The sequence below is a fragment of the Cheilinus undulatus genome, linkage group 7, assembly GCF_018320785.1.
Source record: "Cheilinus undulatus linkage group 7, ASM1832078v1, whole genome shotgun sequence".
NCBI lineage: Eukaryota > Metazoa > Chordata > Actinopteri > Labriformes > Labridae > Cheilinus > Cheilinus undulatus.
In genome coordinates, this window is record NC_054871.1 from 37,325,807 (window position 1) to 37,341,048 (window position 15,242).

At 37.7% G+C, this 15,242-nt stretch overlaps 1 protein-coding gene across 2 annotated transcripts in view; it reads left to right on the forward strand.

Annotated features, from left to right (window-relative positions):
• LOC121512354 (pre-B-cell leukemia transcription factor 1) overlaps positions 1–10,022 on the forward strand; it is a 103,956-nt gene extending 93,934 nt beyond the window's left edge. The window contains exons 7-9 of one of the 2 annotated variants that reach the window (XM_041791587.1): positions 65–177; positions 4,769–4,858; positions 7,885–10,022. In XM_041791587.1, coding sequence (XP_041647521.1) covers positions 65–177; positions 4,769–4,858; positions 7,885–7,977 — 296 coding nt within the window. In that variant the 3' untranslated portion in view covers positions 7,978–10,022. The remainder of the gene's footprint in view (positions 1–64; positions 178–4,768; positions 4,859–7,884) is intronic. The other variant, XM_041791588.1, reaches the window with a different exon arrangement.
• Positions 10,023–15,242: the final 5,220 nt, after the last annotated feature.

The following is a 15,242-nucleotide window of genomic DNA, read 5'->3' on the forward strand; positions in this document are numbered from 1 at the left end:
GACTTGCTTTAGCTTGCTTGCTCTCTGTCTCTCTGTGATCCGACTGCTCCCTCTCTCCTTTTAGGTTCTGCTGGCTCATATAACATGTCAAACTCCGGGGACTTGTTCATGAGCGTGCAGTCTCTCAATGGGGACTCGTACCAGGGGGCTCAGGTGGGAGCCAACGTGCAGTCACAGGTATGGTGGCTAGTAGCACAGCAGGGGCAGAGGAAGCTAACTTAGTAGACTGTATTCCCATGGTGGCCATGCTGGTGTGGAAGGTGGATATTTCAAATGTTGGTATTTTGTACTGTTACAGTCCAGGTTGTTGTCATGTAGACATCAAGATCCTTTCTTATAGATTCCTGATTGAAAAGCATTTACAAAAACAATGTGTACTGAGATCTAGAGATGTATCATGTTAAAATGAGGTTTGATAACCCATTAGCTACCATATGTTAGCTGACGTAAGCATTCTTGGTGTCCTTTTCTTTAATGATCCTGACTGTGAAACATAAATATTTACTACAAAGTGGCTTAATGCCAGTGTTAGCTGCAATCTAATGATTGCTGAAAGGTTATCAACCATAGAAAGAAGGAGTAAGTGCTACTCAGTGTCAAAAATATCTCTAACATTGTTACCAAAATCAGATGGTTTTCAGGATGAGGACAAGGAGAAATATGCAAAAAAGGAAGGAAAAATTTTCCAGATTATTTCAAATGTAAAATGTAGATCCAAAAATAGCAACATTATCTGACTGCAAGGCCAGTAGCGCTCAACAAGAGCCTGTCCGCTTTTTTTGCAACACTGTTTCTGGATGTGAAACTCTCCATTCAAATCCTCCAAAGATATTTCATAAAATCCTTATTATAACACTTTAAATGCATGAACAAAGCTATCTGGCTACTTGAGCCCTCATGACTATAAAACATTTAATACAGTGCAAAACAGTGTATGAAAATGGAGACAAAAGTAGACTGTACATATTTCTTTACAAGGAGGAAGGAACTATGTATCCCACAGTTCACTGTAATTGATTTTATCGCCTTAATAATAGTTTTTCAAGCTTTCAAACCACATACGTACCTCTTTTCTACACTTACCTTTATCGTAGTGTTCCCATTTGAAATGAGAATGTCGTAATATATCCTTAGTTGCATATTCATCGCTTCATATTTATCGGCAGCATGTATTTTCATCATCAATAGTTGACAGCCTTCTTTTGCAGGCTTGGCAGACATTGTTTCCAGACCCCACCAATCAGAGAAGTCACTGTGAAACTCAAGGACTTTGGGTGTTGTAGTATATTTGGTGGAGATCGCAAATAAACTACCTATTTCTTAAAACAAGTTTGAAACCCGTGGTTAGTCTAACTTGTATGATAATATGGCTAAAAATCAAATCCACTATGAACAAAATAAACAGGATTTTTCTTCTAGAACCACAATGTTGAGCCTTGTAAAAGGGGAAATAAACAAACTGTGATTTGAACATGCTAACCACACACCAGAAGAGCATCTAAAAATAATATTAATCATGTTTTTGAACATGAATATGGTCCAGTCTCTTCCTGGGTTTTCATTAGTCACTTCTCAATAAAATGAAGACAGTCAGAATCTTGACATTTAAATGACTAATAAGAGCCTAACAGTACAACATTTTAGCAACATTTGAGCTTTCTACCCTGAATGTGACTTCAATATTTATGGTGGCCATGGGAGTATGGTCTAAAGACCTTTACAGTCTGACTCATAATACAGTAGCTGTAAAATGTATTCACCACCTTGGATGTTTTACCCTTTTATTGATTTTAAAAATCAGTCATGGTCAATGAAATTTGGCTTTTTGACAATTAGAAACCCCTCTTTAATGTCAAAGTGTAAATAGATATCTACAAAGTAATGTCAACTAAACAAAAATATGTAATTTAGAATAAGTTACAGCATAAATATTCACCCCCTTTTAAGTGACTGGCCTAATTCAGCAGAAGTCCAGCCAATCAGTGTTTGTAGTCTCACAATTAGTGAAATGGGGATCATCTGAATGCAGTGAATGGGTCTCAAGTGATTGTAATATAAAGACACCTGTGTCTGGAAGGCCCAGTCACTTGTTAATCAGTATTTCTGGCTTCCATTACACCATGAAGACAAAAGAACACTTAAAGCAACTCAGAGAAATAGTTATTGAAAAGTTTAAGTGGATACAGAAAAAATTACATCCATCTGAGTTCAGCTCAATCCATCTTTAATATATGAAAGGAATATGGCACATGTGTAAATCTGCCTATCTCAGGTCACTCTCACAAACTGAGTGACCATGCAAGAAGGAGATTAGTGAGTGAGGCCTCCAAGACACGTATGACTACTCTGAAGGAGTTACAAACTTCAGCAGCTGAGATGGGAGAGACTCTGCATACAACAACTGTTGCTCAGGTTCCTCACCAGTCAAAGAGTTGTGGGAGAGTGGCAAAGAGGAAGCCACTGGTGAAGAAAACTCGTATTAAATATCAACTAGAGTGGGAGACTCCATGTTGAAGAAAGTTCTTTGGTCTGATGAGACCAATTGTGTTTGGCAGACATCATGCTGTGGGATGCTTCTCAGCAGCCTGGAGGACAATCCTTTTCAGTCCAGACCTAGAGCTTTAGAGAATATTTATTTTTTAGCAAGACAACAAGCTCAAGAATACAGAGAAAGCTACACAGAAATTGTTTAAAGATAACAAGGTGAATGATCTGGAGTGTCTGATTAAGAGCCCAGACCTCAATCCAGTAGAGAATTTGTGGCTAGACTTGAGAAGTGCTGTTCATGCCCGATCCCTGTGCAGCCTGACCAAGCAGCAACCTCCTGTCCTGAAAAGTGAAGCAAATAAGGAGGTGCAAAAAAATATTGCAAGTGTCCACTTGGGGCTGGCTGCAGGAACACCGGAAGCTCTGTAAACAAAACATGTTAAAAAGCAAGGTTCTTTTACACAAGAAATAAACTAGTTTACTGTTTTACAGCCTGGTTCAAAAAAACGAAACGTGTCTCATTAGCTAATGTCTTCATGTCCTCTCACTGCACGAGGGGTGAATTTTCTGTACAACAATCAGTTCAGTTGCATTTCGGAAAAACCTCACTGCACACTGATTGGTGCATCTCATTTGATTGACAGATAGCTTGTCAGGCAGACGCTACCTCCAGAATGCCAGCTTTAGTGCTAGCTTAGCTGACAAGAGGTCTAGGTCAGTGGGTGGGCTGTTGTCTGCCATTAGGTTGATCCAAAGTTCGGTTGAGACAGCGGTTTCAATATGGAGGCCAGCACAGATTGGCTTCAAAAGCTGCTTGAGTCCACCTATTGTAATCAAACGGCTGATGTCACACAGGCTTTGTCCAATTCTTTCTACAGTCTATGAGCCTGACAGAGCTTGAGCAGTTTGAGCTAAGAAGAAAGGATTAAAATAGCAGTGCCCAGATGTGCAAGCCTTATTGAGACCTATCAACAGAGGCTCAGGGCTGTGATCGTAGCATCTACTAAATACTGACTTGAAAGGGTGAACATTTATGCAGTCAGTTAATATTACATTTTTCCATTAAATTGACATTACTTTGTATAAATCTGTTTTCACTTTGGTATTAAAGAGAGTTTTTTTGTCAAAAAAGTCAAATTATATTGACCAAGATTGATTTATAAAATCAATGACAGGGTAAAACATCCATATGCACTGTACACAGGTGTAGATTATATTTCATAATAAATAAATGCTGTAGAACTTTTATCCATCCAAATAAGCTAGTTATACATGCCCTTTGTGACATTTTAAGCATTCAGTGTCCTTGATGAAAAAACACTGATTTCACAAAGCTTAATAAAGCTTTTAACAGTTGGATATGAGTGTCTGTGCTTTCAAGTGTGGAGGCAGCATTTTCTGTCATTTAGTGCTGGCTTTACTGTTCCAGCTTTAAGACTTAATTTTTTCAAAATTTGACTTTCCTTGTTAGCCTTAACCCGCTCCTCTTTGATTAGTGTTAACATATGAAACCCACTGGCACTACTTCTTTTCTAAAATTTATTTTTAACCTTTTTTTATTTTGACCTCAGAGCCTGTTTTGTTTCATAAATGAGGTCCAACACAACACTATTGGGACCACTGCAAACTTTAAGCTCCTGTGAAGATTTTCAGTTCCCCAAAAAAACCTCATCCTGTTTATTTTAACAGTCAAATGAATCACTGACTGCAAGACTTTGATTTGATCATTTAAACTGTTGTTTTCTGCTGTAAGCAGCAGTTCCCCTTGTCTGACACCTACCCTCCTGCCAGTGATATGACAGAAAAATAACTATACAGTAAAAAAAAATCTTGATGCTGTTGATCTTTTTTTGTTTTAGTACCTCATAAAGAGTCATCCATATTAATTTCAGACCTTTTTTATAACCAGCTAAACCCCCCTCTTAGGTGCTTGAAGGCATTATTAATCTTAAATGTTAAATGTACAATTTTTTTTGAGCCATGACAAATTGAAATATCTGTCTCCAAAGGACTAGACAGGCTTTTACTGGCTCCACTTTAGCACTTCTTCACGTTCTCAAGGGCAGAGTGTGTGAATACTTTTTATTTTAGCTTGTGAAAACCAAACATTTTATCCTGAATTCCCCTTTTGTTTGATGGACCTTGTTTTCTCTAAGGATATACTTGCAGCAGTGTACTCTTTTTGTCTCTCTTGTTGTCTTGTCATCCTTCCCTCTTTTCTTTTGTGTTTCTTTTGTGTTGACTCTGACCTTGCTTTGTTTGTTGTTTCTGAATGTTTCAGGTGGATACCCTTCGCCATGTTATCAGTCAGACAGGCGGATACAGTGAAGGACTCACAGCCAACCAGATGTACAGTCCGCAGGGCATCAATGTAAGGATTCTTTTTTTGCTGTCTTTCTCTCCCTACCAATTATTTTGAAGCCATAGGGCTCAGAATGCCACTTAGTAGGACTTGTCTCTGCTCCATGGTCACCTAGTTGATTGCTTCTGTATCGCTCGTGCCATGGGCAGCACACTGCCCAGCGTACGCAGGCATGAGGCCGGCCGCACACATGCAGGGCCGCCGTCTGAGCCTGTCACGTCGGATCAAGTCTGGCGTAGCACCTGCAGCCACGTACAGTCAGCCGTGAGCAAACTGCACAAACAGGTGACACCTCCTGCTCTGGACTTCAAATCCCTCTGCCCACCTGACCCATGATTAGCCACCCCCGGGGCCAGAAGCTCCCATTAAAGCCTCCCAGGAGACAACACTGCTGTCCCGCTAAAAATAAAACCTCACGCCGCTGGAAACAAGTCCTCATGTGCCATAGGGGCGTGTTCCCCTCTTGTTTGTCTTATTTTGAAGCAGAGTTTGGGTAAAGAAGTGGGGGTTGCGAAGAAGGGGGGGGGTTGCTTGCTGGCGGCTGCAAACAGTAGGGAAATTCACAGCGACAAGCCGTGTCGTAAAGGGGAAAATCGATAAGACAGACACAAGGAGAGCAGAGTGTGGACTTGGGACAGCAATCCAAGCGCATTGCTCAGATCATGTTCCTGCCACACTAATGGCCCTGACAGCGAGCCGCGCTGAGAGGACGGGGACGGTCACAGCCGCGGCTGGGTTCCTCCGCTGTCGTCGTCGTGCCTCAGTGGCCATATGATAATCAGATGAAATGTCTCCCGTATAAAAACATGTATGTGTATTCAAATAGGCTTCCTGGCTGCTCCGAGCGCATCCCACAGCCAGCTGTGCTAACCCTGAGAGGCCGCTAACGTATTCAGGCCCTGTTCTTTCTCAGTCCTTTGACCTCACAGATACGGTTCTCCTTGGACGCCTGCTTGCTCTACCACATCTTACACTGCCACAATATGCTGTGTTATTCACTTTTATACCCTGTAAAGAAGCCCCACAATGCATAATGTAAGAGCAGGATATCTGCCTGGCAGGCAGTTTGCCTGTGATTTATGTAGCTAGGGCAAGTGAGTTAGGAATTTTGGCTGTTTTGCTTCTTCTTCTTCACACAGTATGTGCTGCTCAGAGTAGTTTGACCTTTTTTTTTTTTCTTTCTTTTTTGAGAAATAGTGTGTTTTCCAAAATGTTAAACTTGTATGGGATACTTATATATCATTTTCTGGCCAGTTTAAGGTCACAGAGAAGCCCCAAGTTAATAAAACTACAGACAGCTTGGTTTCTGGTCTTTTTCCACCTAAAATTAGATCTAACAGTGCACATCTGCCTTTAACCTCCTGAGACCCTGCCTGATGACATTACAATTTGGTGTTCCTACAATGAAAGTATTATTATTTTTTTATTATTGTTCAGAATGCCTACTGAAGTAATTTGTGTGAATTGTTTCTATAACAATTTTTAAGGATTTGCTTGGGGATTTTCAAGACAGTAAAATTTTGGGGATATGTTTAGATAATGTGGAGAGATTCATTTAATGTTTTGGGGAGAAATTGACCATGATTTTTCTTTTTTTGGGGGGGGGGGGGGTCATAGGAATTTGGGAAATTTTTTAAGATGTTTGGGAAATTTTTGGATGTTTTTAAGGCATTTTTATGGAAATTTGGGAACTGTATTTCTAATTTTGCTAAGTGAATTACCCTAACCTTTAGGGTTCTGGTGCCTAACCCCAACCCTCTTTGAGTTTTCCTTAGTTTGTGGTGTGTTAAATATAATTGTTATCCCCCTTACCCTAACCTTTAAGGTTCTGGTGCCTAACCCTTTGAGTTTTCCTTAGTTTGTGGTGTGTTCAATCTAAATTTATTTCCACCATAAATTTTCAAATGTTATTCAAAAAAAATCAGCAGTTAAACAAAAAATACCCATGTTCCGTAACCTTCGACAGTGAGTAGAGAATGCACGTCATTCAGTGCGTCATTCCGGTTTCAGATTTAGTGATGTATGTCACTTCTACCGGATCCTCTTGTAAAAAAAACAGTTTTCTAGGGGGGCTGGAGGCCTAACAGTTAGGTCGTACAGGTCAACTGGGCGACTTAACCTGCAGCTTTCGTTCCGTTTTCCTACTCTATCCACTTTCCTATCGAAATAAATGCAACAGCTGAAAATTAATCTGAAACAACCCTATTTCCCAAACACCTGATGACAGAAAACATGAGAATAGCATATTTTGTGAGCTAGATGCTCTGTATAATGACTGAGCAGATGACATGGCTGTTTACAGTTACAGCTACAATTCTGAAGCAGGCAGCCAAAGTCAGACATTCCCCGGTTCAGCCCCTCCATTTTTGATTACACACTTGTGCCTTAAATAACAGGCTTTGAAATGAAAGGCTGTCGAAGACCATTTCCAGTTTTTCTGATGGCTTTAGAATTACTTTAAATATCCTAAATGCTCTTTAAAAGCTCTTTCTGTGAAAGTGGAAAGGCCCCATGTAGCTCTTAGTGTATGTTAATACCTGCTGTCAGTTGCATAATTAGTGCACATGACATTGATTGCATTTCTTTTGTTTAATTCATACATTTTCTCCGTGATATTTATAGTGACAGTGAAAGGCATTCATTTCAGCAGTATAAATCTTGTTGAGGTTGACTTTTCTTCGCTGTATTTTCTTCATTATATGAATTTAAGGGTGCATTGTATGATTGGTAGAGACTTTAATTCACTCTATTTCTGCTTGGTTGAAATTTTTCATGCCCACGTTATTCTGAAATATTAGCTGTAATTTGAGCTGGGTTAGCTTTTCCTGCAATCCAGGAGGCAATTTAGCTCAAGGCAGTGTGGGAAAAGTATCCCAGCATACCACACTGCGCTCATACACTACCTTGCCCTCAGGACTTCCATTCGTTGTACCTCAGTGTGTTTGACCCAGCTGCAGTGAATAATGAATATCAACGTAATAGACTCACCCCCCCTCCTCTGTCTTTCTTTCTGTGTCTCTTTTTCTTTCTCTCAGGCAAACGGTGGCTGGCAGGATGCTCCGACCCCCTCATCAGTGACTTCACCCACAGAAGGACCCGGAAGCGTTCACTCTGACACCTCCAACTGATCCTCCAAAGCCCCCCGGCTTCCTCCACGTCTTCTGCTTCCTTGACTTCCTCCATTACAGCACCCCCAGCCACTTCTTCAGAAACTTAAACCCCATTGGGACTGGGTGTGACGTACTGTATGTTGTCACTCGGCAGGACACAGTTGGGGTTTGGAATGACATTTTCCCCCTAACGGACAAATATTTCACTTTTCCTATCTGGACCATGGCAGCAGCCTGCGTAGGGGACTCATATCCACACTTCACAGTTTGTACAGTTTCCACTTGATGTCCATGTTGCCTCTTTGTATTTTCTTTTACATTATATATTCACACAGCTAGCAGCATAATGCCCCACATCCTGTAAGTTGAGATGCTTTCACACTACCTCTATTCCAAACAACAACAGAAAAACATTTTAAATGCTTTGATTTTAAATTTTTATAATTACTGGGATCTTTCTGTGCACCACACCATGCCCTGTCATTCTTTTTTTTTTTTACATTTTCTTTATCTATAGTGCCAAAGTTCAACCCTGGAGGTGAATTTTGATATTTCATCACACATTTTTACTTCTTGCCATTACAATGTTCAAGTATAATTATGTTAGTCCGGTCAAGTTAATCAAGTAATATCCAAATGTTCAACCTCAATTTTTATTGTTTGTATTCAGAACTTCTACAACAGACATTGACACATAAGGCTTTTTATATCCATTAGTAGGTTTCCTGCTCATATGCAGTACAATAACACAAAAATTTACATTTTTTTACTCAAGCAATTAACAGAATGAGCGCAAAGAGGTTGAAGTTTCATGCATGTGGCTGCAGCCACGATACTCAAAGACAAATTGACTTGAAATGTAAAAATCAATGAAAACATAAGCAGGAATTACAGCACGTCAATATGTATTAAAGCACAATAACACCGAATGATTGAGGGTCATGTTTGTAAATGTCAAAGAGGAAACAACAGAGGAATTCTACTATAGTAGTCGTTTATGGAAGAAAGAGAGTGTACATAGGGTACATTGTCAGACATCAATAGTGTGTATCAGTGAGCTCATTCTAGCCAAATACTGCTGGTAACCAAATCCAATACATCTGCTGTGATTTTGATTATAAGGTACATGTTGCTAAGATGTCTTTTCTCATATCACTGTTTATGTATGGAGTTATATTTAGGTCATAATCCTGAGGACACAATGCTCAAATTGAATTCACATCACATCTTCGAAAATTCTATGAATAATGTTAAACTTTAATCAGTAGCCCGGGTTTTCATATGATTTAGTGTATGTAATGGAGCTGCCTTTATTTGGGACATGCATCAATACGAAGCAGGCCTTTTAATTATTGAATTTGTGCACAACAGGGGATAAATTTATATCAGAAATGATAATTAACTGTGAACTAGAATACTGATTAAAAAAATGAATGCCCAGTGTGCATATTCCTCCACCATGGGCTCTCAATCAAAACAATGACAAAGGATGATATCAAGGGTACCACTCAAGGTTATTATAGTTAACTTAAACAAACTAAATCAGAAAACTAAAATGTTAAAATAATTTCAACTGAAACTAAATTAAAACTGAGCTTTACATAAAACGAAGACTAACCAAAATTGTATTGTTTAAACACAAAACTAACTAATATAAAATTAGGGTTAAAAGTCTCCTTGATTTTAGTCTTTGACAGCAATTTACTGACTGACATATACACCCAAGCCTTCTCTGGCCCTTTTGGGTCTCACCTCTGACAATTATCCTAAATTAATGGGGAAAAAACTTAAACAAATAAAAACTACACTAAAATGTAGCATTTTCACAAAATAGAAACTAAACTAATAAATGAGCGTTAACAACAAAACTGATATTGAAAAACAAAAAGAATGTTACCACCGATCTGATGAAAATGAGCTCTCACTGGACCTACTGTATCTACTGATTCAATAGACAACATGCGCTAAAGTGTTTCTTTCTTTCTCTCTATCTATCTATCTATCTATCTATCTATCTATCTATCTATCTATATATATATCTATATATCTATATATCTATATATCTATATAATTTGTTAAGCACTATATATATATAGATATATATATCTATATATCTATATATATATATATATATATATATATATATAGTGCTTAACAAATTTATTAGACCACCCTAACCAAAGTAAGGTTTATGCTACAGCTGCCCCAAATTAACAGCATTGGTAATTACCAAAATCATTTTTTATGTTTCTGCAATGGTTAATACACATATATGTAGAAGCTCTTTAACCAAAATGATATTTTTTATGCTAAAATATAATTATTATTGTTATCCATGAAAAAAAACAGGAAAAATAGTAAAGCACATTAATATTTCTTGATTAATATATCAAATTGTAGTTATTTACTTGCATTCCTGAACAGAAAAATGAGTTTTAGTGGTCGAATGTTATGCTTGATTCATTTCCGACTTCTTAGAGAAGCCCAGTGAGCCGGCTCAAATTTGGGTGAATTCAGTTTGAAATTCCTCATTCCTGTTCAAAATGGTAAAACGTGGAGAGCTCACTGAAAATGAAAGAGTTCGCAATAAAGCACTTCATGACGCTGGATGGTCTTTGAGACAAATATGACAGGTGGTCTAATAAATTTGTTAAGCTCTGTATATATATATATACACATATATATATATATATATATATATATATATTTTTTTTTTTTTTTTTTTTTTTTAATCATTTTTAGATCTGTAGCAACCTGTCCATGACTAATAAGTGAAACATCTCCTCTAACTCACTATGCATCGAGGCTGCGTATGTCATATGTGCATATCTACAGCTGATCAGACAGAGGAAGATAGAGAAAGCTGAGCATTGCTCCCATTGATCTGTAAGAATGGGACATGTTTAACGTTAAATACAAACCTCTCCTGTCACTTTAAACAGTTTCTGGTATGTTGTTGATGTTATTCTGCTCTCTATAAATTTGGGATCATTACACATCCAACCAACAACCCTTCTGGTGCAGATCAGCTGTTGTAGTCTAACAACTGAATGTTGAGGGGCATATTTTTTAAATGTAAATCGTGTTAAGCATGAGATGAACGGCTAGATAATTACTGATAAAAGATCAGGCACTTACTTGCAAAGAGAAACTGTAGGAAGTAGAAAAGAAGCACTATGAAGAGAGCAGCGGTGTGCGCACGCACATTTGGACAGCAGAGTTAAAAAATTACAGCCTTTTTTACACATAAGCAGAAATTAGCTGAAAGAGAAGCACTATTTATAACCTATATGGGTAAAAATTTGTCAACAGTCTCCTACACTGCTGATGTAATATATTTTTGATCGGAAAAAGGCACAGGAAAAGCTGCTCGGACTATGAAAAATATAAATACCACCCTAAATTACAGAGATTCTGATTCGCACAGGATTAGAATTATATTATTGCGGAGTAATACACAATTAAAAACACAGACCTGCATGATTATTATAAATCACCAGAGGTCCCTCAGTAACACTAGTCCTGTGTGAATATGGCATTAGTCTAGTCTTCCTCATAGTAAAAAGGTTGTCAACTTTTAGTCACTGAAATTAACACTGCTGTCATGGCTGACAAGACAAGTCGTGTTTCAACTGTAAAAATGAAATTTAAAAAAAAAATTTCTGGAATTGAAAAATGTTTAAAATATTTGAGGTAATGTAAGCATTCAGCAAAAAAAATATTAATTAATGTATATTAATTAATTAACAAATTTCAGTGCAAAAATTGTTCAGCCTTTAATGCTCTTATTTAGACCTGCCTTTGTTAGTTGACAAATGAGGCTTGTAAAAAGGATAGGGCTTGAATAAGAATGGGCTTGTATTTGACAGTTTTAACATGTCAGGTTAAGAATATCCAATGTGGATTTTGGCACAAATGTGACTCCATACATTCATCTGAAAACTTTAAGGTAACATAACAATGTTTCTCTGGTAAGATTAGTGGGAGCAATTGTATGTTTCTTTGTTTTTTATATCACATAAACATGACACCTTTCCTCATAAACCAATCCAAAATGTGACATGAACTTTATTGTATGTACAGTATAGTATGTGGTCTAACAAGTATACATGGTTACATTAGTCCTCTTTAGATATCAGCAGTTTCATTCTTTGATACCAAAAAAGGCAGAATTTATATCCTCTACATTGGGATCAGCTTTACTGACATTTTTTCTCTTTTTCGTAGAACTTTATTATGTTCTGTACTAGGGAGCATCTCTAAATGCTCCAATGCTCTGTGTTCAACGCCCAACAATGCAGTTTGAATACAGAAATGTTTATATAAATTAAGATGGAAACAAACACTCTGATGGCACACAAATCCAGATACTGTTTGGATATATTTTTGTGTCTCCATTTTGTGAATAACTCATGCTTTTTTGTTTTCATTTGATATTATGTTGCTTTGCTACTTTGGACTATGTTTCTTTTTTTATGCTACCATTATATGTGAATTAGTCCAAGAATGCGCTATATACATTATGTAGATATGCACCTTTGCTCTTTTGTTTTTTATTTGGACGGTATACATTTTAGCACAGCGTGATGGAGTTTCTGTCCGACTGAAGGTGACATATGTGTAATTATTTTGTACTCAGACCACCAAACAAAGCCTGCAAACAATATGGCTGCTGTCTGTATCACGGTGACTAAACTACGGCTTTGTTTTTAGCTAAGAGAGGAAAAATTTGACCCCAACATGTCACAGTGCAGCCGGATAACCCGAGGTATTTTTGAAGATGTTTTTGTATTTATTCCACGTGTATGAAATCATGGATGTGTCAGAGCTTATTTCTCGAGGACAACGGCATAATTACACCAAACATACCCCTTTGGATCATTTGGAGCAGCTCCTCCTCGACCCCCCTGCTCAGTATTACAGTCGAGGGGCCAAGCGTCATTGAAGTGATACACAGAACCTGCCTCAGTCGTGTCTTCTGAAGTCAATGGAGTGAACTGACAGCAGCGGCCATGCAAGGCAAACACAAGGATTGTTTTTGCACCCCTTCAAAAAAAGGCTTAACTCTACTTTTCACATTGCCTGTCAAATATTATCGAAGCTTCATGTAATGATGCTTTTTAGTTTTTGAATATAAAAGGAAAAGAGACATGAAAAGAAAAATGAACAGTTTGTAAAACATAAAATGTTTTATTTGTTGCATGTCTTTTTGTTCTTCAATAAAATAACGTACTGCAGTGTTTTGAATGTTAACTTCTTTTTTATAAGGATTTCAGAGTGAAATCGTGGAGCCTTTTTCTTGACAGGTTTTAACTTTTAAGATCTCTGCGTATGTAAAAAGGTATCAAATGGAAAACTATTGTCTTTTTAATTCCAATTCAAAACCTGTTTTCTGTGGAGAAAAAATAGCTAAAAGGTGTAGGTTTTATGGTCTCTTAATTTGTACTGGCAATGCATATCCCAAATAAATCGTTTCTTTTGTTGCATAAATTGCAGTTTTGTCATTTTTTATACTTCCTTTTATCAGTGGTAGTATAATAAACATCTGTCAGTTACAGTGACACTTTACGAGTTCTCCCCCTTGGATGTTTTACACTTTAATTGATTTTAAACATCAATCATAGTCAATATAGTTTGGCCTTTTTTGACAAAAAAACCCCTCTTTAATGTCAAAGTGAAAATAGCAATTATACAAATTATTTGATTAAATGAAAATCTGCAATGTTAAATAAGTGACAGCATAAATATTCACTCCCTTCAAGTCAGGATTTAGTAGATGCACCGTTTGCTGCAATCAGCGCTGAGTCTGTATGGATAGGTCTCAGTCAGGCTTGCGCATCTGGACACTGCAATTTTACTCTGTTCTCCTTTGCAAAACTGCTCAAGCTCTGTCAGGTTGCACGGGTATCCGGCGTGAACAGTCCTTTTCAAGTCTAGCCACAAATTCTCCACTGGATTGAGGTCTGGGCTTTGATTCGGCTCCAGAACATTCACCTAGTTGTCTCTAAACAACAAGCTGCTAATTGTCTTGCTGGAAAATGAATTTGTTCTTTTGTCTTTATGTTGTAATGGTAGCCAGGTATACTGATTAATAAGTGACTGGACCTTCCAGACACAGGTGTGTTTATATTACAATCACTGGAGACACATTCACTGCACTCATTTCACTAATTGTGAGACTATTAGCACCAATCAGCTGGACCTCTGTTGAATTAAGTAAGTCTCTTTAAAGAAGGTAAATATTTATGCAGTCACTTATTTTACCTTACTTATTTTTATTCATTTGAAATTACTTAGTAGAAATTTGTTTTCACTTTGACATTCAAGAGGGTATGTTTTTTTTTCTTTTTTTTTTTTTTCTTTTTGTTAAAAAAGCCAAATTATATTGATCATGATTGATTTCTAGGATCAGTAAAAGGGTAAAACATCCAAGAAGGTGAATACTTTGTAAAGGCACTGTATTACACACTTTAATTTTATTTTTGTTTATCTGTTTGTCTCTACCTGTCTCTGCATCTCTCTCCCCCACACAGCCCCAACAAAGTTTAGCAGAATGCTGTTCAACATAAGTCTTATTCTGTTCAGGTTTCTGCCGGTTCAAAGATTGCTTTTTCCTTTCCACTGTAAGTTTGCTAAATATTTCCCACTGAGCCACCAAAATGTCTCCCTGCAGCCACAGTGCTGTAAAATAATTCCACCGCTGCTCTTTAATGTCTCATTTCATTTTAAAAAAACCTCACAGACAGCTAGGAGACAAGTCAAAAGTCATCTAGACTCTGTGTAATCAATAAAATTTTACATTTATACTCTTCCTACATTTCCTTTTAATCCATAACAAGCTCTGTTTCCATTGTTAAGATAATGTCAGAATCTATGATCTTCACAAAGGTCCTTATTTTCTTTCAAATTAAAAGCAGGTCTGAAAACAAACAGGAAGTAAGTTACCATTTATTTAAAACCTACAGGGGTTAGCTAGGGTTAGGGTTAGGGTTAGAAAAACGGAGTGCTCTCAAACTATGTGAAGGCCTGTGATCTTTCACAACCACTCCCCTCATATATACGGGCTACTCAAACCCCACCCCCAAGGCCTTAGAGCCCCTCCCCTAAGTGTTATTGTTAGGGGTTAGGGTTAGTTAGGTTAGGGTTAGGGTTTGAAGTTTATAATCATCCTCCCCACCTTGGCTGTTGCCAAGTGTGGTTTGGGGTAGAGGATGAAGGAAGAGGGTTAGGGTTAGGGTTAGAATAAAGGAGCAATCTCAAACTATATAACAGCTGGGGATCTT